At 48.2% G+C, this 26,079-nt stretch overlaps 1 protein-coding gene across 4 annotated transcripts in view; it reads right to left on the bottom strand.

Annotated features, from left to right (window-relative positions):
• LOC8030454 (serine/arginine repetitive matrix protein 2) overlaps positions 1-3,897 on the bottom strand; it is a 38,045-nt gene extending 34,148 nt beyond the window's left edge. For all 4 annotated transcript variants that reach the window (XM_042292065.1, XM_042292066.1, XM_042292067.1 and 1 more), the window contains exon 1: positions 3,668-3,897. In XM_042292065.1, coding sequence (XP_042147999.1) covers positions 3,668-3,868 — 201 coding nt within the window. In that variant the 5' untranslated portion in view covers positions 3,869-3,897. The remainder of the gene's footprint in view (positions 1-3,667) is intronic.
• Between the last annotated feature and the right edge of the window lie 22,182 nt (positions 3,898-26,079).

Raw genomic sequence — 26,079 nt, 5'->3', positions numbered from 1 at the left:
TGGGCTTAATTCAACTTGCATATTCCGAAATATTCGGGTTCGTCCAGTTCAGATTAAACAAGCACTTTCTTGCCACCGACATTGTCAGTGAAGAGGCCACTTCCCGAAACACGATGAAAGCGCAACGCTCAACCACACATTTCAATAACCGAATGGCAACATGGCTACACGGCCGCCAGAAACACACTTTCGAATACTTTCGGCTTAAGGCTTAAATTGGGGTCTGCGGTTTTCCCATTTGTTACTAAATCTAGTAACTCTAACTGGATCTAGCCTAGTGTCACGCTCTCAATCCAATCCAAGGCTTGGACTGGGTTTGCCGGCTTTTCTCTTTGCATCGGGTAGCACTCTACATCGGGTGAGCAGAGCCCGTGCTCCACTGTGAGCAGAATTTATTGCCTATTTTTCTGTCCCCAAGTCCTCAAGTCTTTGCTCAGGGCACTCGATGGCGTTTCCGGCTCATTGTATCTGACTGGGCTCGCTTTTTGACAATATGCCTGACAATTTCCTGATTTTTCCCGGCAATTAAAATTTCCCTGACAATTCCCGGTTGCTAGACACCCTAATATGTGATCTGCGGCCTTCAGCATTACTATTTGCAGCCACAAATACAAAACAATATATTTAAGGAAGTGCAAAAGAAAGTTACACCAATGCTTCCATACATATATCTAGACCTGCAAAGTGAGTGAGAGTAGTACTATTTACACTGCTACTATGTGAAAAAGAACAATACATTCGTCTTGTGAATAATAAATACCGGAATGTCGAGCTACACATTACAGAGGACTCAGACATTCACATCGTAATTTACGTGGCACGGCACACTTAAATCTCTACACTTGCTGACAGGACAAGTGCAGGGCTTCTTCAATTGCCTTGCCTCCCGCACGTGCTTGTCACCTTCCGTCGTGCTTTGACTGTGTGCGCTCGCTCCAAGCTCATGAGACACCAAAGTGCAATTGTAAGTAGGAAGCTTGCATTCTCATCCCATCCTGTTACTGAGTACAGTAGAGCTTCCTCTTTTATACACATTTGTGAAGCGAATTTACAGAAATACAACTGCAATATAAAGGGTGTAGGCGCTCGGTTTCAAGAAAAAAAATGGGGTACACCATAAAATGGCTAAAAAAAGTAAGCATGCTAAGGTGATTTTGTCTTTGGAAAATGGGGGGCATAGCCAGTTAAACTTTACACTTTCTCGTGAAGATGACATCATAGTTTACACAAATTTTGCATTCCTTTGCTATACATGCCTTGCAAGTGACGTCACGCTAGGGAAGGACGGGGTCCCGCACCATACAGGTGGTTGGCTTCACACCGCGTGGATGCACTTACCAAGGTGTAGGATGTTGCTAACAGCCCAGGCATGCGCTAACATGCACCATATTTTCAACAAAGGTATCGTGAACTTAGAAAAATGTGCTGAGCTTACGATGATGACGTTTATCTAGTATGTGCGGAATTTTTCGGCATTGGTGCAATTGCGCTACAAACTAGGCACGTAGCCAGGGGGGGGGGGGGGGGGGGGCATGGGGCCCAGGCTCCCCCCAAAATCTTCTATCTTGCTCAGACTTCGTCTCCCCCTCCCCCTCATAGGGCATTTTGTCATGGCTACGTGCCTGCTACAAGCATAGTTTCAAAATGCCGCCGCCAAAGTTTTGACGCGAAGGGCTGCCGTGTCGCCAAAAAACGAGAAAGCTTAATTGTGCGCTTCATAATTTGACAAGCGGTTCTAGGAGTCGCTTGTAGAAAAATTGTTACGATTTTGCGAAATACTGGTAAACAACGCAATGTTACCATCATAATCTTAACCCTGAGGTAAGGAAAAATCAAATAACGGACAAGACCACTCTCATTGTCTCAGGGTTTATATTACAATGTTTCCTGACCGGCTTGACTGTATACCTTCGCTTCTTGCAAAGGTTACCGTCTCGCGGACGGCACAAATCGATGACCCGGCGGCTCGGCGAGCTTGCCCACGGAGGCCACCGCCGACCGATCGCCGTCTGGCCGGGCTCGCAGCGCGACACTCGCCCGGATTTGGCCGGGAGCCCCGAAGGTGTGCTTCGAAGCGTGGAAACAGCGTTATGTAATGGAGGCCAAAGGCCATATAAACCACGAACGAGCAAAAGCCGATGCAAAGGCGTGCGCGAACGTAAACAACGGTAGAAAAGTGCCGTCGCTCGCCGCTATGAAATGTGTCCCGCAAATTCAATAATCCGCGGCCGCATCCCTTTCCTGCCGCTCATACTTTCTCAACTTCACAGCTACTCTGCCCCGCAGGGCATGCCGACGAGACGAATGGGCGGTCGTAGGGATACGGGGTAATTGCTACAGCCGAGCGCGGCGCAGTTTACCATTGCTCTAGCTGCGAAGGGCCGTCGAGTCAACCACCAGCATGGTGGATACAGGTGTTCGACGTCATCATGTGATGTAGGTGCAAGGCATGTATAGTATAGAAAATTTCCCCAAAATGTTTCTGTCAGGGGTCCTTGAAAATGAAGGCACCCTAGCTTTTAGGTAGAGGGAAGAGCAATGTAAACAACTATGAAAAGCAAAACCTATATCCCAGTAATTGGGAGTTTGGCACCGAAGTGCAGAGCTTCTTAGAGAAGTTTTTTAGATTATGCATAAATAATCATGAATTATGCCATTTTATTCCATCCTTGCAATGATCTCGAATGAGGTTGCAGTGTGTATGTATAAATAAATAGATAACTAATTCTATGATAAATGGTAAACTCGAAATATATAACGCGCATATTTTCCTTTGAACATTTCTATCACTTGAAAACAAGGAGTTTTAAAATCTATACATAGCTTGCAAGTGCCGCCATCGCTGGGTACTGACGGTTATTTCTAATTACTGTTTTCTTCGAACGACAAGTGTTGCGAAGTGCAACACGGCGAACCGAACGCTCGCGGCACATAAAATACGAGCATGGCCGCGACTGACGTCACGTGCAAGCTATGCATGATCGTGGCAATAATGGCAGCTGAAATAATCTAACGAACTTATCGCATAAACATTCCAATGTACGGCACTCATTTCAAGGCATCGGGAGTTTCAGATATCTGCTGATGTGCTCGGTTAATAAGTTAGGCCTTGTTTGAATCGTTTTTGTTTTTTATCTTTTTCTCAACCGGCTAATCTTTTATGTTTTGTTCTGCAAACGAGTCAACCACAACGTCATAATATACCAGAAGACAGAAACCTAGTACAGGCATATGTGCCATATTTTAAAGATATATTAGCCAAATTTGAAAAAAAGCACTCAAGCGCGTTCGGAGCCGCGAATACTGCTACAATGTGATCGAAGTTCCATTGACCAATTTTCACAGACGTACAATATTAATAACAGACAGTTTATACGGCAGAAGCGACAGAAGCACAAAGGCTAGTAGAACCGCGTGAGGGACACGAGAATGCTACATTGGCGAGTGAAATCAAGATCGTGCAAGACGCAGTTCACGCCGGCACAACAAAAGCTGGAAGGCAAGCAAGGGAAGTGGCGCGGAAGACGCACCGAACAGTCAGCGGCTATTCAAAAACCGTTAACGCAAGCTACTTCAGGTAGACTCAATCCACCGATATCGCTCCAATGCGGCTACTTTTCACCCCAAAAAGTAGGGAAGTCGTTGCGAAAACGTTTCGGGCACTTACGCTCTCTGAATGGGCCTTCCGTGACTTGTGTTTTTTCTTCTTTTTGTGCTTCCGCTTCTTTGATTTTTTAGACTTCGATGAGTGTTGGGAATCGGAGGCTTTACCTTTCGATTCTGTGTCCTTGCCTTCGATCTTTTTCGTGAAATAATCGGCTAAAATATCCTCAACTCGAGCGTCATGAGGCAACGAAATGTCGTCCATGTTTTATGCTGCACCCGTTAACCGCGATGTCGATGTTGCTCTGCATTCGGAAGATATGACGGGAACGACGGTACATTAAACAATTTATTTGTTTTGAAAATGTCTAACAAGGGAATGATTTTTTTCTATGTTCTCGTCCGATGCTTGTCTACATTTTTTGTCCGGCCCGGTCAACGCTCTTGATCAACATTTTTCGGAAATCGGCGTTGGTAGATCTATAGGGGGCGCAGTTTCATTATCATAAAAAAAAAAAAAAACTCTTTCATCGACGCGCGCACGGGACGCGCGTTTTTCCCATAGTATATGATCTCTATGGGAAAAACGCGCGTCCCGTGCGCGCGTCGATGAAAGAGTTTTTTTTTTTTTTTTTGCTTATTTTTGTATTGAAAAAGTCTCACGCGTTGAGGAGAACGACGCAGGAAGCGCGCTTCAGAAAGCCAGAGTCACTAAATAAAGCTACGCTTTCAGAGTACCTAAACTCCCAAACTATGCGTCTGAAGCGCGTCAGGCGCCGCCATCTTGGGTCCACGCGCAGGTGGAGCAGGTGGTGGAGGAGTGACTAGCTGTGGCCGTCGCCTGCGTCCCATCCGTCCCATGCCTGCCCCACAGCTGCCGTAGCCGCAGCTGTGGCAACGAATCAAGGTCGTGTTGTTCGTATCTTGACGTAAAAAGGAAAAAAATGCATGCTGAGCGATGGACTTCAGCGTGCGCGCGCAGTAACAGTAAAACAGCCGCAGACAGCGGATCGGGGGGGGGGGGGGGGGGGGGGGGGGGGGAGGTGCCGCCGCTTCCAATGCACCAGGGGGGTAAAGGTGGGTGAGGAGGAGTGGCAAATCCCGTGCGCGGACACCCGGGGTCCCGAGTGAACGATCGCAAAAGAGAGCGGCAGAACACGAGAGAAAGAAAGCAACGCTGCCATGGTAAACGCGAAGAGTGAAAACTCTCAGCAATATAAACAGTGATAATTTAACGTTGTAAACTAAATTTTGAGCTATTCTAACGCTTATAAAAAGCAATAAAGTGATTACGCTGCATTAACTTCCCTTCTGTCGAGATCTCGGAAATCTGGTGGTTGCGCAGTTTCGTATTCCTCAAACGCGCCCACCCGCGCCCCACCGGCGAAGCCGGGTATATGGTTTAGTTTAGCGTTAACGCGAGGGAGTACATCTGCGCGCTTTGCAAAAAGAAAGCTTCGAAAGGAACGCGAATATCTTTCCACCGGTAAGTTCGTGGAGTTGAAGTTCACGAAACTGCTCTGATGATGTAACCGTGTGTGGGACCCCGAGGGTCTGCCTGCATGATCCGCCGCTTGCGGCAGCCAGAATCAGGGGGGTAAAGGTGGGTGAGGAGGAGTGGCAAATCCTGTGCGCCGACACCCGGGGTCTCGAGTGAACGATCGCAAAAGAGAGCGACGGAACACGAGAGAAAGAAAGCAACGTTGCCATGGTAAACGCGAAGAGTGAAAACTCTCAGCAATATAAACAGTAATAATTTAACGTTGTAAACTAAATTCTGAGCTATTCTAACGCTTACAAAAAGCAATAAAGTCATTACGCTGCATTAACTTCCCTTCTGTCGAAATCTCGGAAATCTGGTGGTTGCGCAGTTTCGTATTCCTCAACCGCGGCCAGCCGCGCCCCACCGGCGAAGCCGGGTATATGGTTTAGTTTAGCGTTAACGCTAGGCCGTACATCTGCGCGCTATGCAAAAAGAAAGCTTCGAAAGGAACGCGAATATCTTTCCACCGGCAAGTTCGTGGATTGTTGAATTTCACAAAACTGCTCTGATGATGTAACCGTGTTTGGGACCCCGAGGGTCTGCCTGCATGATCCGCCGCTTGCGGCAGCCAGAATGTATGGGAAAATGGCGGACCTTTTCCTCTAGAGTTAGTATGTATGATCTCTATGGCCAGAATGTATGGGAAAATGGCGGTCGTTTTCCTCTGGAGCACTGATCTCAATGACAATTGCTGGATCGCGCTTGCCGCTCCCGCAAGTGAAGCCACCGGGCGTCACTCGCTTGGGATACGATTTGCCGTTTTTGCTAGCCTTTGCTGCGGTTTTCCAGCGTGCTGACGACACGTTTTCTACTCGTTCGTCGTCATTCGCCGAAGAAGTTTTTTGAAGACTCTGTGTATTGTTGAGACTTTCCGTTGTGAACACGTGGAAAATTTTACGAAAGTGCAGTGTCGCAGGAAAAAGGCACAACGCGTCGAAAGGAAGGGCTGGCGGCGTGTTCAAAGCATCCTTGGCACGCCGAAGTGCCGTGTCTCTGTGCCTTCGCGCGCTTGGATACCGACCAAGAACCGACGCCGTGTGAATGTGTTTAGCGAGTGCAATGTGCGTGAAACCGTATCAAAAGGTACAACTCGTCGAAAACGTGTCGCCGGTGTCGCGGCGTGATCAAAGCTTCCTTGGCACGCCGAGTGATGCATCTTTGTGCCTTCGCACGCTTGGATACCGGTCAAGAATTGACGCCGCGCCAAAGTTCTGAACGTGTGTCGCGCGTAGATGCCTTTAGATCATTTATATATATCGGCCACGGAGTTCTGGATCGTCCAGCTGTTCCGGTGAGTTGCTATCAATAAAAGGGGGAGATCTGTACGTATTCTTATGTACTATATTAACCATGGCTATGTCCCAAATCTACTCTAATAGATTCCGTGGGAGCACGAATAGGGCAACGTTGTACGTGGAGCCAGGGGGGTTTTCGAAAGCAAATGTACAAGACGGCGAGAATGAAAATCTTTGAAGCGCGGCCGATATGGTCGTGTGCAATCTGTTGACCAATTACAATTAGGCGAGTCGCGTAGGTTGATAATAAGCCAGCACTGATCAGTGATGAGGAGCTGTCGTGCACGGTATTGTGTAAATCGTCTAAGGACGAAAAAAAGACGTACCTTGTCCCCATCTCCCGTCGCTAGTGGACGCTGGATTAAGCTCGTTCCTAAACCGCGAGGGGAAAAGACGCTGATCCAGAGGCACGAACAGCTTCACGCACATTGCACTCGCTGAACACATACACACGGCGTCGGTTCTTGGTCGGTATCCAAGCGTGCGAAGGCACAGAGACACGGCACTTCGGCGTGCCAAGGATGCTTTGAACACGCCGCCAGCCCTTCCTTTCGACGCGTTGTGCCTTTTTCCTGCGACACTGCACTTTCGTAAAATTTTCCACGTGTTCACAACGGAAAGTCTCAACAATACACAGAGTCTTCAAAAAACTTCTTCGGCGAATGACGACGAACGAGTAGAAAACGTGTCGTCAGCACGCTGGAAAACCGCAGCAAAGGCTAGCAAAAACGGCAAATCGTATCCCAAGCGAGTGAAGCCCGGTGGCTTCACTTGCGCTGCAGCGAACAAGCGGGGAAGCGCGATCCAGCAATTGTCATAGAGATCAGTGCTCTGGAGTTAGTATCGTTAGTATCAATGCACTCTCCTCAGAATTTACGGCGCTCCGTGGGGGCCGCCATGTTAAAACTTGATACCAGTGTTGCTGCATCTGTAGGTCATCTTTAGGTTAGAGCTGACGGAGAAAATCTGGCCACGGCGCAACGCCGATGTACGCTGGAAGCTAGAGCCGGTTTGCTTTCGTTGTTTTTATTTGGTCGGAGAAAATCTAGCAACAACGCGCCTCGGCAGCTTCGGTCTAGCCACCCTAGCTTCGGTTTGACCACGTTTGACGAAGTTTACGAGCACATGTAGCGAAGACGTGACCGGAGAAGTGCCCCTGTGATGGTTCCGGAAGACGGAAAGTATCATTCGTAATCGTCGTGTGTGCTTTGAAAGTGAAGGGAGTCACAGGGTCCACGAGTGCGCAACCACAAGCCAAGGTTCACGACAGCGCTCCGTTGACTTCGGCGATCTCGTTCTGTTTGGTGCAACACGGCTATGCGACAAAGAGTTGAAACGTTCGTGGTGTGTGGTGCGGGGGTAGAAGCCCATACTAACCCGAAGCGCAAATTGGCTATTGTGGGGTTGAAATGCAAAGGGTTCAGTTCCGTCGTCATCAGCTGATCCGGCCGGTCCAGCTGGTCCGGGAGGACGCAGCGAGCGCTTTTAAAAGTAAATCTTCCTTTGTTCCGTTTCAAAATGTGGAAGATTCTCGACGCATACCGTGAGTAAAAAGCTGCGGGCGTTTTCAACAAAATTACGTCGTTTCAATTGAACAATGGACTCCGGAGTGTTGTCCTAGACCTGCCGTTTTTATGCTTCGTGTTGTTGGCGTTTGCACGGCGACGCACACCGCCCGAGTAGATGATTCGGTCCTGCAAACGACCGGTCATACAGAATTTCAGGGAAACTTAAGTCACCACCGATATTTTCTTGTAAATCTCGTGTGAGTTTGTTGCGCTCGTCATGCGGTGTGAATAAATTCGGGCAACGTTTCCTACCTGCCTGCGGATGCATGAACTGAGACCATTTTTTACGTAGTGACCATAGCGTTTTTTCTTTATTTTGGAAAGAGGTTGGGGAATTATGGTACAATCACTTGAGAGTTCAGAAATTGGAGAGAGCGAGCATGCTTTCCTAACTTTGTCTCTTTTCTCTCTGGCATTGCCCCTAGTTTCAAGTTGCAGTTTCAGTAGACATACCTACTAGCAGGTACAAACTGCTCTAAAGCAGGTAAAAGACTGGCAAGTCAGGGCGGTGCGGATTCCGTGTTTCGCGCTTTTCGCGAGGTGACTGGGTAAGTGCTTTTGCGAGGTATGCGGAATACGCAAACCATTTTGTTATGCCCGTCAGTTGCGTCTCTCCAGCAAAACGAATAAGATGATCTACAAAAGCGCAATCACAAGTCAATATTTACGATAACAGTGCATTTGATTCGGTTATCAGTGTAGTTGTATTTTACCCTGCTTTCTGCAACGCCGTGACTAGGGGTGTCGCGAACCGGCCGCGGTTCGAGTTCGACCAGGTTCGACTCTTTCGACCTTTTAGTGAAAAGTTCGGCGAACCTTGCATTGAGGTTCAACTCGTGTGCGCATGCGCGACAGGCAGGCCAGTTGGCTTCGGATTGGATGGTGATGGCTAAGGGATGAATCAAGGGCAGCGCTGATTGGCTCTTTCAGTTAATTCAGTACAAAAAAATTAAGTTATTAACGTCTTCAGTGATAAGAAATTGATTTCTTTTCATTGCAACTGTTCATAAAACAAAATAACCCATTGCATACAAAAAAAATTCTCCAAACCTAGACATGCTTGCTTCAAGGTCTGGCCACAGTGTCCACAAAGTCCACAAAGTCGAACCGGTCGAATCTGGTGAAAAGTTCGAAGGGTCGAACCCCGAAAGTTCGACCTAAAAATCTGGTTCGACAAAAGTTCGCGACACCCCTAGCCGTGACATGGCGAAGAGCTGGAACGTTCACGGATTGTGCTGGGCTACCGGTTGACCAAAGGGAAAATCCAAAAACTCCATTTTTTTTTTTTTTTTTTTTTTTGGGGGGGGGGGGGGAATCTAAAGCAAGATAACAGGACTCGGGTTGCACCTTTTGTTTTAACCGCCGCAGAACCACACTGCGCCGACGGCCCCTAGATGTGCGCCGCTGCTCCGACTTTTGGTTCTAAGCCGTGCTTTGAAACCGCCGCCGCGGACTTCAGTCTCGGTTGAAGCGACGGAGTGGTTCTCCAAGTCCAGAGTACAAGTGTGCCTCCTAGGGTGCGACCTACCCTATTTCGAACCCTCGTCCTTGAGTACCGAGCCTCCTACCACCTGGAAGGCCGGTAGTTGATTTTATTTCGGGTGATCCACCCATGTCAAATCGGCCTCCGAGAAGGGGGGCACGGGGGGGGGGGGGGGGGGGGGGGAGGGTGTCGACTGTTTGAAGGTTGCCCCGTCGCGCCCCGCGCCTCCTCACCCACCTTTACCTCCCTGTAGTCGACAGCTGCGAATCGGCCGGAGTTGGCCGGAGCCAAGCTGACCAAGCGGCCAAGCCGGAGCCATAGGCGGAACGACGGTGCTGCAAGCGCCAGCGCCACCCGTCGCCGTCTTCCAACGCTGTGCCGCTTCTCCGGTTTCGTTCGTTACACTACCCCCTTTAAGCCACTGTACTGAAAGGGTCAAGTCACCGTGCTCGATCTAAAATGGACCGTAAAAATCGACGCCTTCACGTAGCCATCTAAACTTTTCGTCAAAGGTGTATGTCACAGGTCGTAGGGCCAAGAAACTTGCCAGGGCCTACGGCGGGCGGCGTCCAGACGACCAAGTCCAGTAGCGGGGTGTGTTTGACGTTCGTATTGATAGATGGCGTCGGGAGCAGCGTCTGAATATAGACGCTTTCAGGCAGCTGTGCATGGGCGCCGCCATAACTGACCTTCAGTTTTTGTTTCCTCTTATTCCGTTCTCTTCACTTCATCATTACCGCAGCAGGACCGGTTATTGCCATTTTAAGTGTTACTTTGTTATTCTCCCCAGCATAGGCCTTTGTGGAGGCTCGTCAACGCCCGCTTCAGTGCTTCGGCATTTCGGTAAAACAAGAGAAGGTCGGCTTATGGCGGCTCAATCTGGCGCGCGCTGAAAGCGTCTATATCTGAAGGTGCAGCCGACCAGTGAAAGATAGCAGGACGACACGCAGACGAAATGCACTCGCTTTTTCTCATAGAACTGCATTACCGGAAGTCAATTTCTGACTGGTAGCTGTCTGCTTCGATTTGCAGCAGTACACTAGCGCCTAGCGTTAGTTGAACCTGTAGTGTTCATTATAATAACTCTATGGCTGCAGGCTGCAGCCGAGCAGGAAGTGCGGAAGTGCTCTGAGTCAGCTTCTGCGTTGCTGGCAACCTCGTTGGTTGCTTGCGGCCGGATGGATGGATAGATGTTACTGGCAGGGGCGGATGCAGGAATTTCCTGAGGGGGGTCAGGTGTTCGTCAGCGTACCATAAGTTTAGGAACCCCCTCCCCCTCCCCCTCGTTTCACGTCCTAAATTTTACACATGCAAAAAACACATGCATAAATCAAGAGGGGGGTCAGGACATCCGGACCCGCCCTCTAAATCCGCCCTGGTCCTCGGTGGCTCCGAGGCGAGGGCGCTGTCCTACGGATCCCCATGTGGCGGGTTCGAATCCCGGCCGAGGTGCCCGCAATCTAGCGGAGGCTTATTGCGGAGGAGGCGCCGTGTAACCGAGCTTTCGGTTGCACGTCAAAAGATCCCCAGGTGGTCCAAATTAATCCTCAGTCCTCCGCTGGGCCGTGCCAGATGCCCGTCGTTGGCTTGGCACGAAAACCCCAAAAATTTGACTTTTTTTACCTTTGTAGCGGGCGGTAGCTTGCGTCACCTAGTCTAAGTCTAAAAAAAAACAAACCCAATTTTCCTCTTGTCAAACCTTGTCGGCGTTACCCATGCACCGGGCCCACTGGGGGACAGGGTTAAGACTTTGGGCCGGAGCCACGCCGGGAGGGAGTCCCAATTCTCCTCTGTCCCACCTCTCCCCAGCTGTGCTAGTTAGTTGTGCATCATTAAATTTTCCCTAGATAATTTCCACCAATCTTCTAATCGCCTCTTTGTGACTGTAATCCTCTTCTCCTCCGTCCTTCCATCGCCGCCAACAAAGCCCAGGGCCCCGGCCAAATCTGTTACCCCTTCAGGGAGGGCACGACGATGCCCCGTGCCCTTCAAAACCAAGTGCTCAAGTGTCTCACTCTCAATATGGTAGGCAGCACATAATGTGTCTATCTCCTGAAATTTAGCCCTATACGTCCTCGTCCTCAAAACTCGTTCTCGCCTCGAACAGCAAAGAACTTCCCAGTGAATTGTCAAACATATTTTCCTTTCTTATGTCCTGCTTTCGTGACCTGTACACTGTTAGAGCTGATTTCTCCTGCACTCTTCCCTCCCACATTTTCCTGTCTGCCTCTTTCACCCCCTTTTCCACTGAAATAGTCTGCTCAGCCCCATCACAAGTGTGTAGGTATTCAAATGTAAGCTTTCGGGTTCGGTTTGTCCATTTTGTGTTTAAACTTTTCATGCATAAATATTTGAATACCTTCCGTGCCCACCGCATATCATCCATTTCGGTCCACCTTTGTTCAAATTTCAACTCACTAATTGCCTCCCTACTTTCAAAAGACAACCAGCCCATTTCCCCCTGCACACCCTCAATTGGTGCCATTTCCATGTGCCCCCGCGGCAGTCTGCCTACGCTTCTTTGTCGAATTTCCAATCCTGTTTGAACCTCTGATTTTATGCACAATACTGCATTGCCAAAAGACAGTCTTGGTACCATCACTCCTTTTCATATGCCTCTGACTACTTCATATCTTTTATAGTTCCATAGTGCCTTGAGATTCATAATAGATTAATTTCTTTTCCCTTTCCTAATATTATACTCCTGATGTTCCTCTAGATATTTCGTTCTCTCATTGAGCCAGACTCCCATATATTTGTCTATTCCTACTTGGTCTATTTCAATGTCTTGTATCCTCAGGGGTTCCCTCTTTTCGTCGTTAAACACCATTCCTTCAGACTTGTCACTACAAAACTCATGCCCAATGTGTCCCCCTTCCTCTCCACATATTCCAGCTAATTCCTGTAACGTATCCTGGTTATCTGCCAAAAGTACTATGTCGTCTGCATACATCAGTCCTGGTCAGTGGTGTCACAAGGGGGGGGGGGGGGGGGGCGGGGGAAGGGCGGATTGCCCCGGGTACAGCGTTCAGGGGGGTCACCGGGGGTGTCGCGGCAGGCCATGAGGGAGGGGGGGGGGGGCGTGGCGGGCCACGCGAGAGGGGGCGGGGGGGGGGGGGGGGTGTCGCAGCAACACCTCCTAGAAGACAAGGCCATAGCGCTCTGAGAGCTTACGTCACAATGGCGGAGGAAGGAAGTCCATGGCGCAACGACGTGAGAATACGCTATCGACGTGAAAACAATGATCCTTGAAAAGCGGCGCGGTGGTGTTCGTTCATGCGCGTTTATCCGACATTAATTTACGTTTTAAAGGCGCAGTCTTGTACAATTTATTATATATATAATATAAACTTAATATACAACGCGCTTCCAACGTTGAGAGTACCAAATTTATATTTATGAATATCCCCGTAACCGCGGGACTACGTGCAGTTCCGCAGCACCCCACACTTTTCGAAAGCCGGCCAACGTTTGGACCGGCTGCGATGCTGCCGATGCCCCACGGCTCCGATTCTGGTAAATTTACGTTGTGTGTGAGATGCTGACTGTCTGAAAAGGAACGCTGAGACATCTCAGAAGGGAAGGAAACCGAAAAGGAATCCAGTCATTGTCGCAGGGAGCGCACACCAGCAAGAGATGGGTCGACAACGTTAAAGGGACCATGAAATGACTTTTTTTACTTTTTCCAGATAACTTTTACATTAAACCGTCAATGTTCACTGAATGCCGAACAGGCATCCGTTTTCGTCTCGGTTTATTAACTTCTACACAAAAAATTAATGAAATATCGACTTTTTCTTGACCGCAAAACAAGCCGTGACGTACGCTATTTCCGGAACCGGAACTTCTCTCGGCAGTAGGAGATGGGAGCATTAGCGGCGACGAGTTGAGGTGCGCCGGTAGGTTTTTACTGCGCCGATGTCACCGATGTATTTTCTGAATCGGCGCCTCTCATCGCCGCATCGCAGCTGAGCGAAATCCAACGAGATATGTTGCGCTACAGCGACAGCATGGGACTAGTCCCATACACCGGTATGCCTGTTGGGAAGTGCAGCGAGTCTTCCGGTGAAGACTCCAGAAGTCAACCCAACTGTTATTGTTGGCAAAAGGCGGCCAGTGTCAGTCGTTTGCAAAGCGACGTAGATGGAAACAAATTGCCGCGCCGTTTTTCGCGGTCTCGGAGATGCAGGAGCGAGCCGACGTTAAAAAAGATACGTTTGAACTACGAGTGTCAGCAAGAGCCACGTAAATGCCTGTTAACACTCGGAGCGGACGCGCGCGTTTGATGGAAGTGCTGTATTCGCGCTGTTGGTAAGCGCTTCGGGACCGATCTTTTACGATTGCAACTCGATACTGACGCGACACTCGGCAAAGAAAGGTTGGACCGGTATTGCACGTATACCTCTCACGTATTGCACGTATACCTCTCACGAACTGTTACTGCTCGACTGTGACGTGCAGTCTGTCAGAATAAAAATGGCATACCAATAACAAAGTGTACATACCGTGTTACGAAGGTAATCCATACAGCGTTTATTTCAGCTCTATATCACACAAAACAAGAAGAGAGAATCGACGAGGGTCCCTTTTCGACGAGTGTTCGTCAACACTGCCTCGGAAAACAAGGGGAAGAGATTGACCTCACATCTTAATGTAAAATTGAGGTCAGCGATCAAACTATTATACGGGAAGGGTCCACAAGGGTACCCCACAAGGTGTCGCGGGCATATTCCATTCAGCACGCCAGCCGGTCGCAGGCAGACAGACGGTCTTGCGACGAAGCAACGCTGCGCCGAGTCGGAGTGCCTGCTAGGCCTATATTCTGAGAGCTTCGTCGGAGCGGGATGGTCTGTTTTAAGTACATTTTTTTTCTTGCTGCTTGAAGTCGGCACGCGCGAGATGAACACGTAGAAAAATAAACGTTCAGTCAGTCAGAGTTTTGAGAGGAAGGAAACCAAAGGAAATAACCGTTCTGAACTCGGCCCTGCCAGCCCTGCCCTACTGCGCACGCGCAGTAGTTGCTTCGTTTACCACACGATAGATGGCGCTTGGCTCTCAGCATTATCAAATTTGGCAATTTTCGCCACACATCTCTAATTATGCTACAAAATGTGGGTCTGAATATTATTTAACAAAACTTTTAGGAAACATTCGCCGGCTATTTATTGTTTACGATCGCGGTGCTGGTGAGGTAGGCTCTTACCCAATAGGCGACGTGGATTCGGCTGACGTGCTCCATTTCTGCGGATGCATCGTAGTGAAAAGGCAGAGCTTTTGAAGGAAAGAAGTCGCAAAAGAGTCCAGCTTTCTTTTAAAAGTTCTATAGCAAATAATTTTTTTTGGCTCCCTAGTTTTGTGTTTTTGTGTTTCTTTTCACACCTTTTACGACGTGCGGTGGATGAAATTAGATTTTAAAATCATTTCATGGTCCCTTTAAGCCTTTCGTCGCCGCTGCCCTCGTGTGTGGTACTTTTGAGACATGTTTCCCGTCGTATTTCTGTCATCACCGTAGTCTCGGGTAGTTTTTTTTGTGTTCGCTTGGATACTACGGCATTTACGTGGATTCGTGAAACAGGTCCTGCTACGGTTTGAGTGACGTGTGACAACTAGCCAACGAAGACTCTGGTCGATTAATCGATAGACCTCTCTGGACAGAGAGACGATTGGAGTTCGTGTTCAAATCTGTTCGTCACGGATATTGTGGGACGTATGGATACGATCTAAAGGTGAGAAACAACTTGTTTACGGGCTTTCTTGGTCATGTAGGACGCAAGTAAAATGCTGTAATCGTTTTTTTAATCGCATGATAGATTGCAATTTTGTTATTTGTCGTTATTCGTATGCAGTTGCGTCGACATTTGTAAATATGCGCGGTAATCTAGTTTTCACTGGAAGGTGAAAAACAAGTTTGTGTGATTACTGACAGTGCGTTGTTTGTGGTTCTGTGTTTATTTATACTAAGGTTATTGCATTACCTTTACCGCGTTTATACTAGAATCTTAACTATTAAGGTAATAGTATTATTATATACAAAATAAGTTATGTTTTGTTCTAAGACAGCTCGAGCCCATAGGGAGAGGTAAATTAGTAGACTAAGTAGCACGTTTAGTACCCCTGCCACACGGAAAAGTTAATATATTTTCATTCAGTCAGCTCGCGGTCTTGAGTGATTATACGAGCTCCGCAAGCGGATTTGTCGACCCCATAATGTCATTCGATCGAAATTGCATTAATTTTGCCATGTGGCCGGGGTATGATGCAAGAATTCAGTGACTTCACGCGATAACGTCGCTTACATGATCGTGAGAAACACTTGTCTTGCCTTGTCTGCGTTGACTACGTCTACCTGATTTTTAACTGTTCTGTTTTGCTGTTTCCAAATCGCTGCGTGTCTCGCCATTTTGTCGAAGTATTTCTGTATAAAATATGCATTCCTACAACACTAATTTCGTGACTCAATGTTTTCGACTTAAAACAATCACATTTTTCTATAGACGTCTTATACGCATACCTCGTGCCATTTCGTACCGATTATTTAGCGGTGTAATATTTTGCTCGTGTAATAAAATGTTTTCTATACCCGTTGCTATGTGCAGCTTACACTTTAGCTAATATGACACGCGTATGTGACTAAAAACGCGTTACGACGGTCGGGTCGGTCCACGCGCGTTGCCTTCGCTTCGACGCGCGCCCCCGATGGCCTTCCTTTGCGACGTCACGAGAAGAGCGCTACGGCCTTCGCGGTGGGCCACGCGATAGCGGGGGGGAAAGGGGGGGGGGGGGGGGGTCGCGGAGGGCCACCGCCCCGGGTGCCACTGACCCTAGTGACGCCACTGGTCCTGGTATTACCTGTACTACATTTCTTCCTCCTCCGATATAACTCACAGCAAAACCTAAGTTGCTCTGTTCTAATTTCTTTTCCATTTCACTGAGATATATCATGAAAAGTAGAGGTGACAGTGGACAGCCCTGCCTGAGCCCTCTTTTCATCTGCGGGTTGTGTAGTTCCTGCTTCCCATGTTATAACTACCTTATTGTCTGTGTACACCCGCTGAAGAAACCTAACCAAATTTGCATCTCAGTTATATTCCCTCAGCTGAACCTAGAGTTTTTCCTGGCTCACATTATCGTACGCTCCCTTGATGTCCAAATAAGGTAACCACAAAGGAGCCCGGTTCTCCATTGCTATTTCTATAGATTGTGTGCTGACGAATAAGTTATCTTCCAGTCTTCTATCTCTTCGGAATCCGTTTTGGAGCTCACCCAGTATTTGCATATCTTCTACCCATTCCTCAATTCTCCACTTTAATATCTGCATAGCTAATCTGTATAGAACTGAAGTTACTGTTATTGGGGATACGGCTTAATGTTGTCTTTGTTTCCTCGGCGTTTATATATTAGTCTCATTTTACTTAGTTTCCAATCATTGGGCACCTCTCCTTCCATAATCATTTGATTTATCACAGGTCGTATCTTCAATTTGCTTGTTTTTCCTAGTGTCCTAATAAGTTTTATGGGTATGTGTCTGGGCCTGTCGCTGTACCTGCTGGAACCTTAATTTCTGCCTTATCCCATTCTCTTGTGGTCGTCTTCTTTGTTACATAATTCTGCTACTCCTCTACGCTGCTGTTGTCAGTGATATATCCACCGTCCCCCTCTGCTGAAGCTGAGAGAAAGGCTCTTCGATTGTCTGCCTAATATATTCCCGTGCCTCTTCCCCTTCCACTCTTCTCCCCTCCTGTGTGGTCAGTAAGTGTTCGAAACCCCCCTGTCTTTTTCCCCTACGCTTTAATGCTTTCCCAAATATTTTTTTGCTGCATATCCTATCTTTTTTTATTTATTTCCATCATCCACTGCACTCCTGCCCTCCCAATTTTCGCCTGCATTAAAGCTGATGCCTCCCTTTTTCGCTCTTGGAAGTTTTCCCATTTTGCTGCTAACTCAGTTGGCAAAGCTTCCCTTATCTTTTCCCACCTATGCTCCCTAGATGCCTCAATTGGCGCTGCAATATGGCTGTTTTGACCTCCTTATCTCACCAGCTTTTTGGTTTGTGTCTTCGTTTTTGCTGTCCTCTTTGTTTAATTCGATGCTTCTCTAATTCTCTTTGTTCCTATCATACCCCTGTCAGACGGGCTAGTTTAGTGTCACTACAAGCGAGTGCACTTCAACCCGTCGAAACACACTCAAAGTGTGTTGGTGTTACACGGGAGAACTTAGTGTCACTCCAAAATGATGGCAATGACGATGGGTAGGTACTGGGCACGCAAAATATTACAGTGCATACGCATTTTTTCATAAACAACTTCGTCGTCTTATTAGAAACACATTACCACACATTGTTGCGCTAAGTCACGAGCTTTAATCCAAATTTAAATCCAACTTCATCATTGCGATCAGCCATGACAAGCCAGTGATACACGTCAGCACGCCGGTACAATGCTCATCTATTAGAGAGTTTTAGTAGATCGTTCCGATACCTCCGATAGCCCCGATAACGATACTATGCATGCGCAAGGGAGGCGGTGGCGGAGTATCGGGATATCGTTATCGGAGTCATGGGAACGATCTACTAAAACTCTCTATTAGCGCCGAGATGTTTCGGTGGCGCCCTCTTATGGTTTCCCTCCGTGACGTCACGACTGGTATTTGCCTCGCCGTGACGTCGCCTGTTGTTTTTCTGGCTACTTACCATCGGGGGCGACGACGAGTTCGATGGTTTGTTTAAAAAGCAGAGTAGAAGCTAGGAGCCATCGCAATCCGGAACTATCACCGTCAAAGTTGGCAATCTTACAGCGCTTATATGCCCATGGTTTGGCCAATCGTGGAAAGCTGATCCCAGCGACGCTTTTGGCCGCGCACATCGCTAATACTCTGTTTCACCATATAATGTACCGCAGGAAAGGCTACAAGCGCGAGCTCCTTGCTCAGGGCACATCTCGGCGGCACAAGCTCTCGTGCGTTGAGAGTAGCTCCCAACGCTATGAGCTCGCGCTACTAGCCTTGTCTGCGGTACAACATAAGGTGAAACGGAGTATAGTTCGAAACGAGCAGAAGTAGGGATTGAACCCAAGATTAATGGGTTCTGCAGCGCGAACTTTTGCTCCGCGTGCCCCGAGCTGGTGTGCGCGAGCCCACTTGGCCACTCGCCACATCGAAACATCATGGAGTATCTGGAAAACGAGCTGGAGGGCGATATCCGCGATGTTGGACAGTGGAAGCGCGTGGTTGGGGCACTTTTCTCTGTGAGAGCCCAACGCCTTTCAGATGAGAGGCAGCTGGACCTGGATGCCGACGCACAGGCAAGAATTTCAAGTGACATCGATCAGCAGCTGCAGGCCAATGCCTTCACCATAGCCGCTCTCATGACCGACAACCTACCCGTGATCAGTCAAGAATGGTGGACTTTCCAGAGGAACGAACGCTGGTTCGAAGACACCTTGCCCTATTTGGGCGAGTTCCATTTCAAGCGAGCCTTTCGCGTCTCTCCTGCTAGCTTCATATTCCTGGTGGAGTCTTGCAGGTGCCTCCTGGCCGTCGCTGGCCGTCGCGCAGGGGCCAAGGCTGGAAACTAGATTAGACGCTTTTTTTTCTACGTTGCACTACTTTCCTGCCAACAGAAAACAAGTGCGTATCTAATATTACTCCTATCAAAATAATATTAATTTTACGCAGCGTTAATTTCTTCTATTATTTTTACTCCTTGAACACTGCTATCGAGATTACACACTCGGTCTACAGGAGCGAGCGTAGTGTGCTCCCCGAACTCACTTCATTGGAAGTGTGTTCTTCGGGCAGGGCTGGGGATTGAGCTCAGGATCACTGGGTTTTCCAGCGCGAGCTTTCTCTCCACGTACTCCGATCTGGTGGGCGCTAGCCCACTTGGCCGCCGATACCCCTTAATAAAGACACGTTAAAAAGAATTAGACGTTTACAATTCTCTATAATGCCGAAATGGAGCGCAGCTCTTGAGGAGGAGTGAGGAAGGGTACGAAGGGAAGGGTATGCCAGCTGCCTCCCCTTCGTACCCTGCCATCCTCATCTCCTATTCTCATCCCATTTAGCTTAAAAATTTGGCTAAATTTCCCGCTAAATTTAGCCGGGAAATTTTCCCGCTGAATTGACGTGTGACATCACATGACACGTCATCTGAAATTTTAAATGTGACGTCAAACGGGTAAAACTTTTCCTCTAAATTTAGCAAAAAAATTTTCCGCCAAACCTAGCAAATACTTTTACCGCAAAATTTAGCGGGAAAAGTTTACCCTCGTGACGTCACACGTGATCACACATGTGACGTCACGTGTGATGTCATTTTGGGAAACAGCCCTTAATGCAACGCGCGGTTACGCCGACGCCGCTTAACTCAGAAACGGGTGCCTAGGAGCTCTGCTCTAAAACAACGTTACATTAATGAACGATTTTTACGCCAATTGGATGATTCTGATCGATCATCGCAAGCCACTATAAAGAAAGAAGCATATCAAACTTTGGCGTTCCGCTTCGTTCCACGCAAGTCTACGAGGAGGCCCTGACACCGCCTAATCAGATAATAATTATCGTGTTGTCTCGAATAATCACATGCTGAAACAAAAGTAGACTCTTTTATTCTCTGCTAACGAAGATAGCCATGAATGACTGACTTTGTCGTCGTCTTTTATCAATTCACCGCTGCGCTAATCTTGATTCAGATAAGCCTAAACTCCAAGTCCACCCCACTTTTTTTGCAATGCCACTCTTCTACATGTCGTCTCTTTCACGAATTTATTTCTCTTTATAAAATAAAATTTACGCAACGCTTTTGGTTTCTGTGTTGTTATGTTTTACTTTTGAAACACTCCTATTGATTCCACGCACTCGATCGAGCGAAGTGAGCCTCGTCAAACTCACTCCAAGCCAAGTGTGTTCCTCAGGAAGGAGCCGTGTGGCACACTACAGAAATGACACTAAGGACGAAGTGCACTCGCTTGTAGTGACACTAAACTAGCCCGTCTGACAGGGGTATTAGATCCTCATGCGTCCATTCCCTTTCTGTTTTTTTTTTCGATACGATGTTCTGAATGCTTTTAGATACTTTTTGTATTCGAGGTTCACTTATACCCCTGTCAGACGGGCTAGTTTAGTGTCACTACAAGCGAGTGCACTTCGCCCTTAGTGTCATTTCTGTAGTATGCCACACGGCTCCTTCCTGAGGAACACACTTGGCTTGGAGTGAGCTTGACGAACTCACTTCGCTCGATCGAGGGCGTGGCATCAATAGGAGTGTTTCAACAGTAAAACATAACAACACAGAAACCAAAAGGGTGGCGTAAGTTTTATTTTATAAAAAAAAAAAGAAATTCGTGAAAGAGAGGACATGTAGAAGAGTGGCATTGCAAAAAAATAGTGGAGTGGACTTGGAGTTTGGGCTGATCTGAACCAAGATTAGCGCAGCGCGAATTGATAAAAGACGACGACAAAGTCAGTCAGTCAACGGCTATCTTGGTTAGCAGAGAATGATGGAGCGTACTTTTGTTTCAGCATGTAACTATTCGAGACAACAGGATAATTGTGATCTAATTAGGCAGTTTCAGGGCCTCCTCGTAGACTTCCTTGAAACGAAGCGGAACGGCAAAATTGGATATGCTTCTTTCTTTATCTTGGCTTGCGATGATCGATCAGAATCATCCAGTTGGCGTTAAAATCGTGCATTAATGTAACGTTGTTTTAGAGCACAGCTCCTAGGAACCCGCTTCTGAGTTGAGCGGCGTTGGCGTACCGCGCGTTGCGTTATGGGCTGTTTCCCAAAATGACGTCACGTGTGTCGTCACGTGTGACGTCACGAGGGTAAAATTTTACCGCTAAATTTTTCTGTAAAACTTTTTACTAAGTTTGGTGGAAAATTTTTATGCTAAATTTAGAGGGAAAATTTTACCCGTGTGACGTCACGTGACGTTACACTTAAAATCTCAGGTGACGTGTCAAGTGGCGTCACACGTCAATTCAGCGGGAAAATTTCCCGGTTTAATTTAGCGGGAAATTTAGCGAAAGTTTTACGCTAAGTGGGATGGGAACAGGAGAGGTGGTTGGGAGGGTACGGAGGGGGAGCAGCTGCATACCCTCCCCTTCGTACCCTTCCCTCCTCCTCCTCAAGAGCTGCGCTCCAATTCGGCATTACAGAGAATTGTAAACGGCAAATTTTTTTTTTTAACCTGTCTTTATTAAGGGGTATCGGTGGCCGAGGGGGCTAGCGCCCACCAGATCGGAGTACGTGGAGAGAAAGCTCGCGCTGGAGAACCCAGTGATCCTGAGCTCAATCCCCAGCCCTGCCCGAAGAACACACTTCCAATGAAGTGAGTTCGGGGAGCATACTACGCTCGCTCCGGTAGACCAAGTGTGTAATCTCGATAGCAGTGTTCAAGGAGTAAAAATAATAAAGGAAATTAACGCTGCGTAAAATTATTATTATTTTTATAGGAGTAATATTAGATACGCACTTGTTTTCTGTTGGCAGGAAAGTAGTGCATTGTAGAAAAAAAAGCTTCTAATCTAGTTTCCAGCCTTGGCCCCTGCGCGACGGCCAGCGACGGCCAAGAGGCACCTGCAAGACTCCACCAGGGTAGCTAAACTCGTCGAGCACAACTTTGTGTCCGAAAGTTGCGGAACGCGCTAATTGGACTCTCGCGACGCTGACGTCAAGCCGAGCGAGGTGTCAATCATCCAAGCTCTCTCGGTACTCAAATTCCCGCGAGAATGTAAAAAAAAAAAAAAAAAAAATTGGGTTGTTTGTGTGTTTATACAGCCTAGAACTTGGTCTGCCTCACAGGGGCGACGAGTCTCCCAGCTGTAGATGAGAAATTTAGCCAGTGCGGTACAGCCGCTAGCCTGGGGTCTTTAACGTGCACCACGCAGTAGTGATACACGACCGCACGCCGGTACGATGCTCATCCAGATCGAAACGGGCAGGGGTGGGGCTCGAACCCAGGATCCCTGGGTTCTGCAGCGCGAGCTTTCGCTCCACGTGCTCCGAGCTGGTGTGCGCTAGACCACTCGGCCACCGATCCCCCCCGCGAGAATGTAAAACACAAAGTCGTAGCGAGCTCCATCGAAGTGCGTGCGAGCGACACCGTGGTGCCAGCCATTTGAACGGCATGCACTGATGACGTCTCGCCCGAGTGTCCCTACATCCCTACTCCGCGTTAGAATCAATGATGCGTCGATTGTACCTAGGCGGCCGGTAAATACTCTGAACTTTCTCGTCGCAAGATCGTCGTTTGTGGAAGTTATTGGTGACGACAAAGTGACGTTTCACAACTTTGGGAAGGAGTTATTTGAGGCCAAAATCTTCGCTTCGGAATCGACGCGAAGATTGAACTTTGTGATGTTGTGGAGCCGTGCTCGGTGTACGCGGGCGGCTTTATAGAGCTATTCTTCCGCCACTGTCAACACCGCCACCCGGGTCACCTACAGGCGGTTTGTGTAGTGCCGTCAGTAATGTCTGAGAGATGAGGGGAAACGGGGAATAACAACAAAAAAAAAAAAAGAAAGCCAAAGAAAGGAAATAAAAAAAAAAAAATAAAGGCGTTTACAAATCTTTGTAATGCAAAATTAGAGCGCAACTCTTGAGGAGGAATAAGGCAGGGTACAGAGAGGAGGGTATGCCCCTCCTCCTCCCCTCTTCCTCTCCTCCCCTCCTCCTCCCATTCAGTTTCTCCGCTAAATTTAGCAGGGAAAAGGACATCACATGACAATCTAGCGGAGAAGTGAATTGGCGTTGAAGTCACGTAGCTGGGAATTGAATTGGTGTTGAGGTCATGTGACGTCAATTTCGCGCTAAATTTAGCGGGCCGGTTACGCCGACGGCGACGCCGCGAAACCCGGAAACGGACGCCGAAGAGCTGCGCTCTAAAGAAAGAAGTAAGGTACGACACACACACACACACACACAGACGCACACACACACACACACACACACACACACACACGCACACGCACACGCGCACGCGCACGCGCACGCACGCACGCACGCACGCACGCACGCACAGGAGTCTCAAGAAGGGCCGTAGAAATTGTTCTGGAGAGAGAGAGAGAGAGAAAGAGTAGGTGATGGTGGTGAAGAAGAGGGATATTCCTTTCCCCTAATATTTTATTATAACTCTCTGAAATGCTATGGTGGTTCGGGACTGGGGCGATACCCCCCCCCCCCCCCCCCCCTTCCCCCCTTCCACCCTTATGCCCCTTGCCCCCTCTTTCGACGGAACTGGGGGAGGGGAGGGGGCTAAATCCCCCCTCCCCATCTTCCTGTTTCGACGACCCTGCTTAGAGGTGTTCCAATGAGCAATGACGAGGAACAGCACAGCCTGCAATTTTCAAAATAACGGTTCAAGATATTCCGGAATTAAAACGGCTCGCGTTCTATGAATTCGAGAGTGGCCATAACAGACTTTCAAGCGCAAGACTCGTGCCAGGGCACGTATATAGTGTGCGGGCGCGTTCAGTGACGTCATTTTATAGTTGGTACCTTTGACGATGGAATCAGGATTATCAGTTGTGAACGACAAATTTGATGGTGCGTGTTCAAATCGACGATGTCAAGTTTAGTGTCCTTGCGTTCTTGAAGCATCACCGCCAATATTGACAACCTGACATTACTTTTATTTCCTTATTTTCGTTGATGAACACGTACTTAATCCCAAACTGACTGATCTTCGAATGTCAACTATAAAATGATTTTATCCCGCCGATGAAGGGACAACTGCCCGGAGGCGAAATTCGCCCGAAAATGGACAACGGTAGTCGGCTGGTTGTGACCTAGCCACGTCGGGCTACACTTTGGCCAGATTCAAAAGGCCGAGATCAATCAAAAGAACGGCAGGGACGCTTTTTAGTACATTCTGCTTTATCGGCGGAAATAAGAACGATACCAGACTATCCACTTCGACGGTGTTGATTTTAAAATGCAATTCCCAAGCATCCGTCGTGCTTTTTAGGGACCATCAAACATGACGGTCGCAGCTGATAATCTTTGTTGTGACGTCACACGTATGAGCCACGGTCGTCTCCGCACGCTCTCTAGTGCTTCTCTTGTTCGGTGCCTAGAGAGGCGTAGGGATTTTTCGTCCCCTTAACGAAAAACGTCATGAAGACAGACGGATTTGCGGGTTTGTGAGAAAAGAAAACTTCGCAGCAATCTTTCGGCTCCTTCCCACTATGTCATAACACAAAGAATATTTTTGTTGACGAGTTTAGCGATCCAGGAATATGAAGCTAGCAGGAGAGACGCAAAAGGCTCGCTTGAAATGGAACTCTCCCAAACGGGGCAAGGTGTCTTCGAACCACCGTTCGTCCCTCTGGAAAGTCCACCGTTCTCGACTGATCACGGGTAGGCTGTCAATCATGAGAGCGGCTATCATGAAGGCATTAACCTGCAGCTGCTGATCGATGTCACTTGAAATTCTAGCCTGTGTGTCGGCATCCAGGTCTAGCTACCTCTCATCTGAAAGGCGTCGGGCTCTCACGGAGAAAAGTAACCCAACCACGCTCTTAAACTGTCCAACATCGCAGATATCGCCCTCGAGCTCGTCCTCCACACACTCCATGATGTTTCGTTGTGGCGAGTGGGGAGTGGCCAAGTGGGCTCGCGCACACTATCTATAGCTCGGAGCACGCGGAGCGAAAGCTTGCGCTGCAGAGCCCAGGAATCCTGGGCTCAATTCCTACCCCTGCTCGTTTCGATCTGGATGAGCATCGTACCGGCGTGCGGACGTGCATCACTGGCTTGTAATGGCTGATCGTAATTATCAAATTGGATTTAAATTTGGGTCAAAGCTCGTGACTTAGCGCAACAATGTGTGTAACGTGTTTCTAATAAGACGACGAAGTTATTTATAAAAAAATGCGTATGCACTCAATATTTTGCGTGCCCATTACTTACCCATCGTCATTGCCATCATTTTGGAGTGACACTAAGTTTTCCCGTGTGGCACCAACACACTTGGAGTGTGTTTCGACTGGTTGAAGTGCACTCGCTTGTAGTGACACTAAACAAGCCCGTCTGACAGGGGTATTAGTTTCGGCTTACCCGCTCGTTCCCGAGCTTGTTGTTCTGGTTCGGATGCGCCAAATTTAATCTTAAAGGGATTGTCCGGTCAAATTTTGTATTCGAGAAAATCATTGAATGTCATTGTTATTGCCTCGAGAAGCATCGTACGTGCAATATCTGAATTTTATATGCCCCTCTGCGTGAGTAATTGAATTTATACTGTTCCAATCGCATTCTAGCGTAAGCGCTGCTTTCGTTGGCAACATTGAAACTCTGACATCACAAAACACAAAGCGAGCAGGCGAGCATTTCTGTCTTGTCGTTTTCCTGCGAGTGAACGGCTCAGCGTGCTTCGTTTTTGTTGTTGTGCTCGACTTATTTCGTGGTTGGGTGAGATTTTTGTTGTGCGGTTGGGTGCCACAACCACAGGGCAGCACATGTGAGCCAAGACATGACGTTCCACACTTTTCCGCGAGACGTGCAGTGACGAGCAAAGTGGATCGTCGCTGTGCGTAGGGACTGGGTTCCCGTCAAGATCGAGATCCCGCTTATGCAGCAATCACGTCACA

The sequence above is a fragment of the Ixodes scapularis genome, unplaced genomic scaffold (genome assembly GCF_016920785.2).
Source record: "Ixodes scapularis isolate PalLabHiFi unplaced genomic scaffold, ASM1692078v2 PGA_scaffold2__306_contigs__length_199485367, whole genome shotgun sequence".
NCBI lineage: Eukaryota > Metazoa > Arthropoda > Arachnida > Ixodida > Ixodidae > Ixodes > Ixodes scapularis.
The sequence above is the reverse complement of the archived record's forward strand: the minus strand, read 5'-3'. Positions and strand labels throughout refer to the sequence as shown.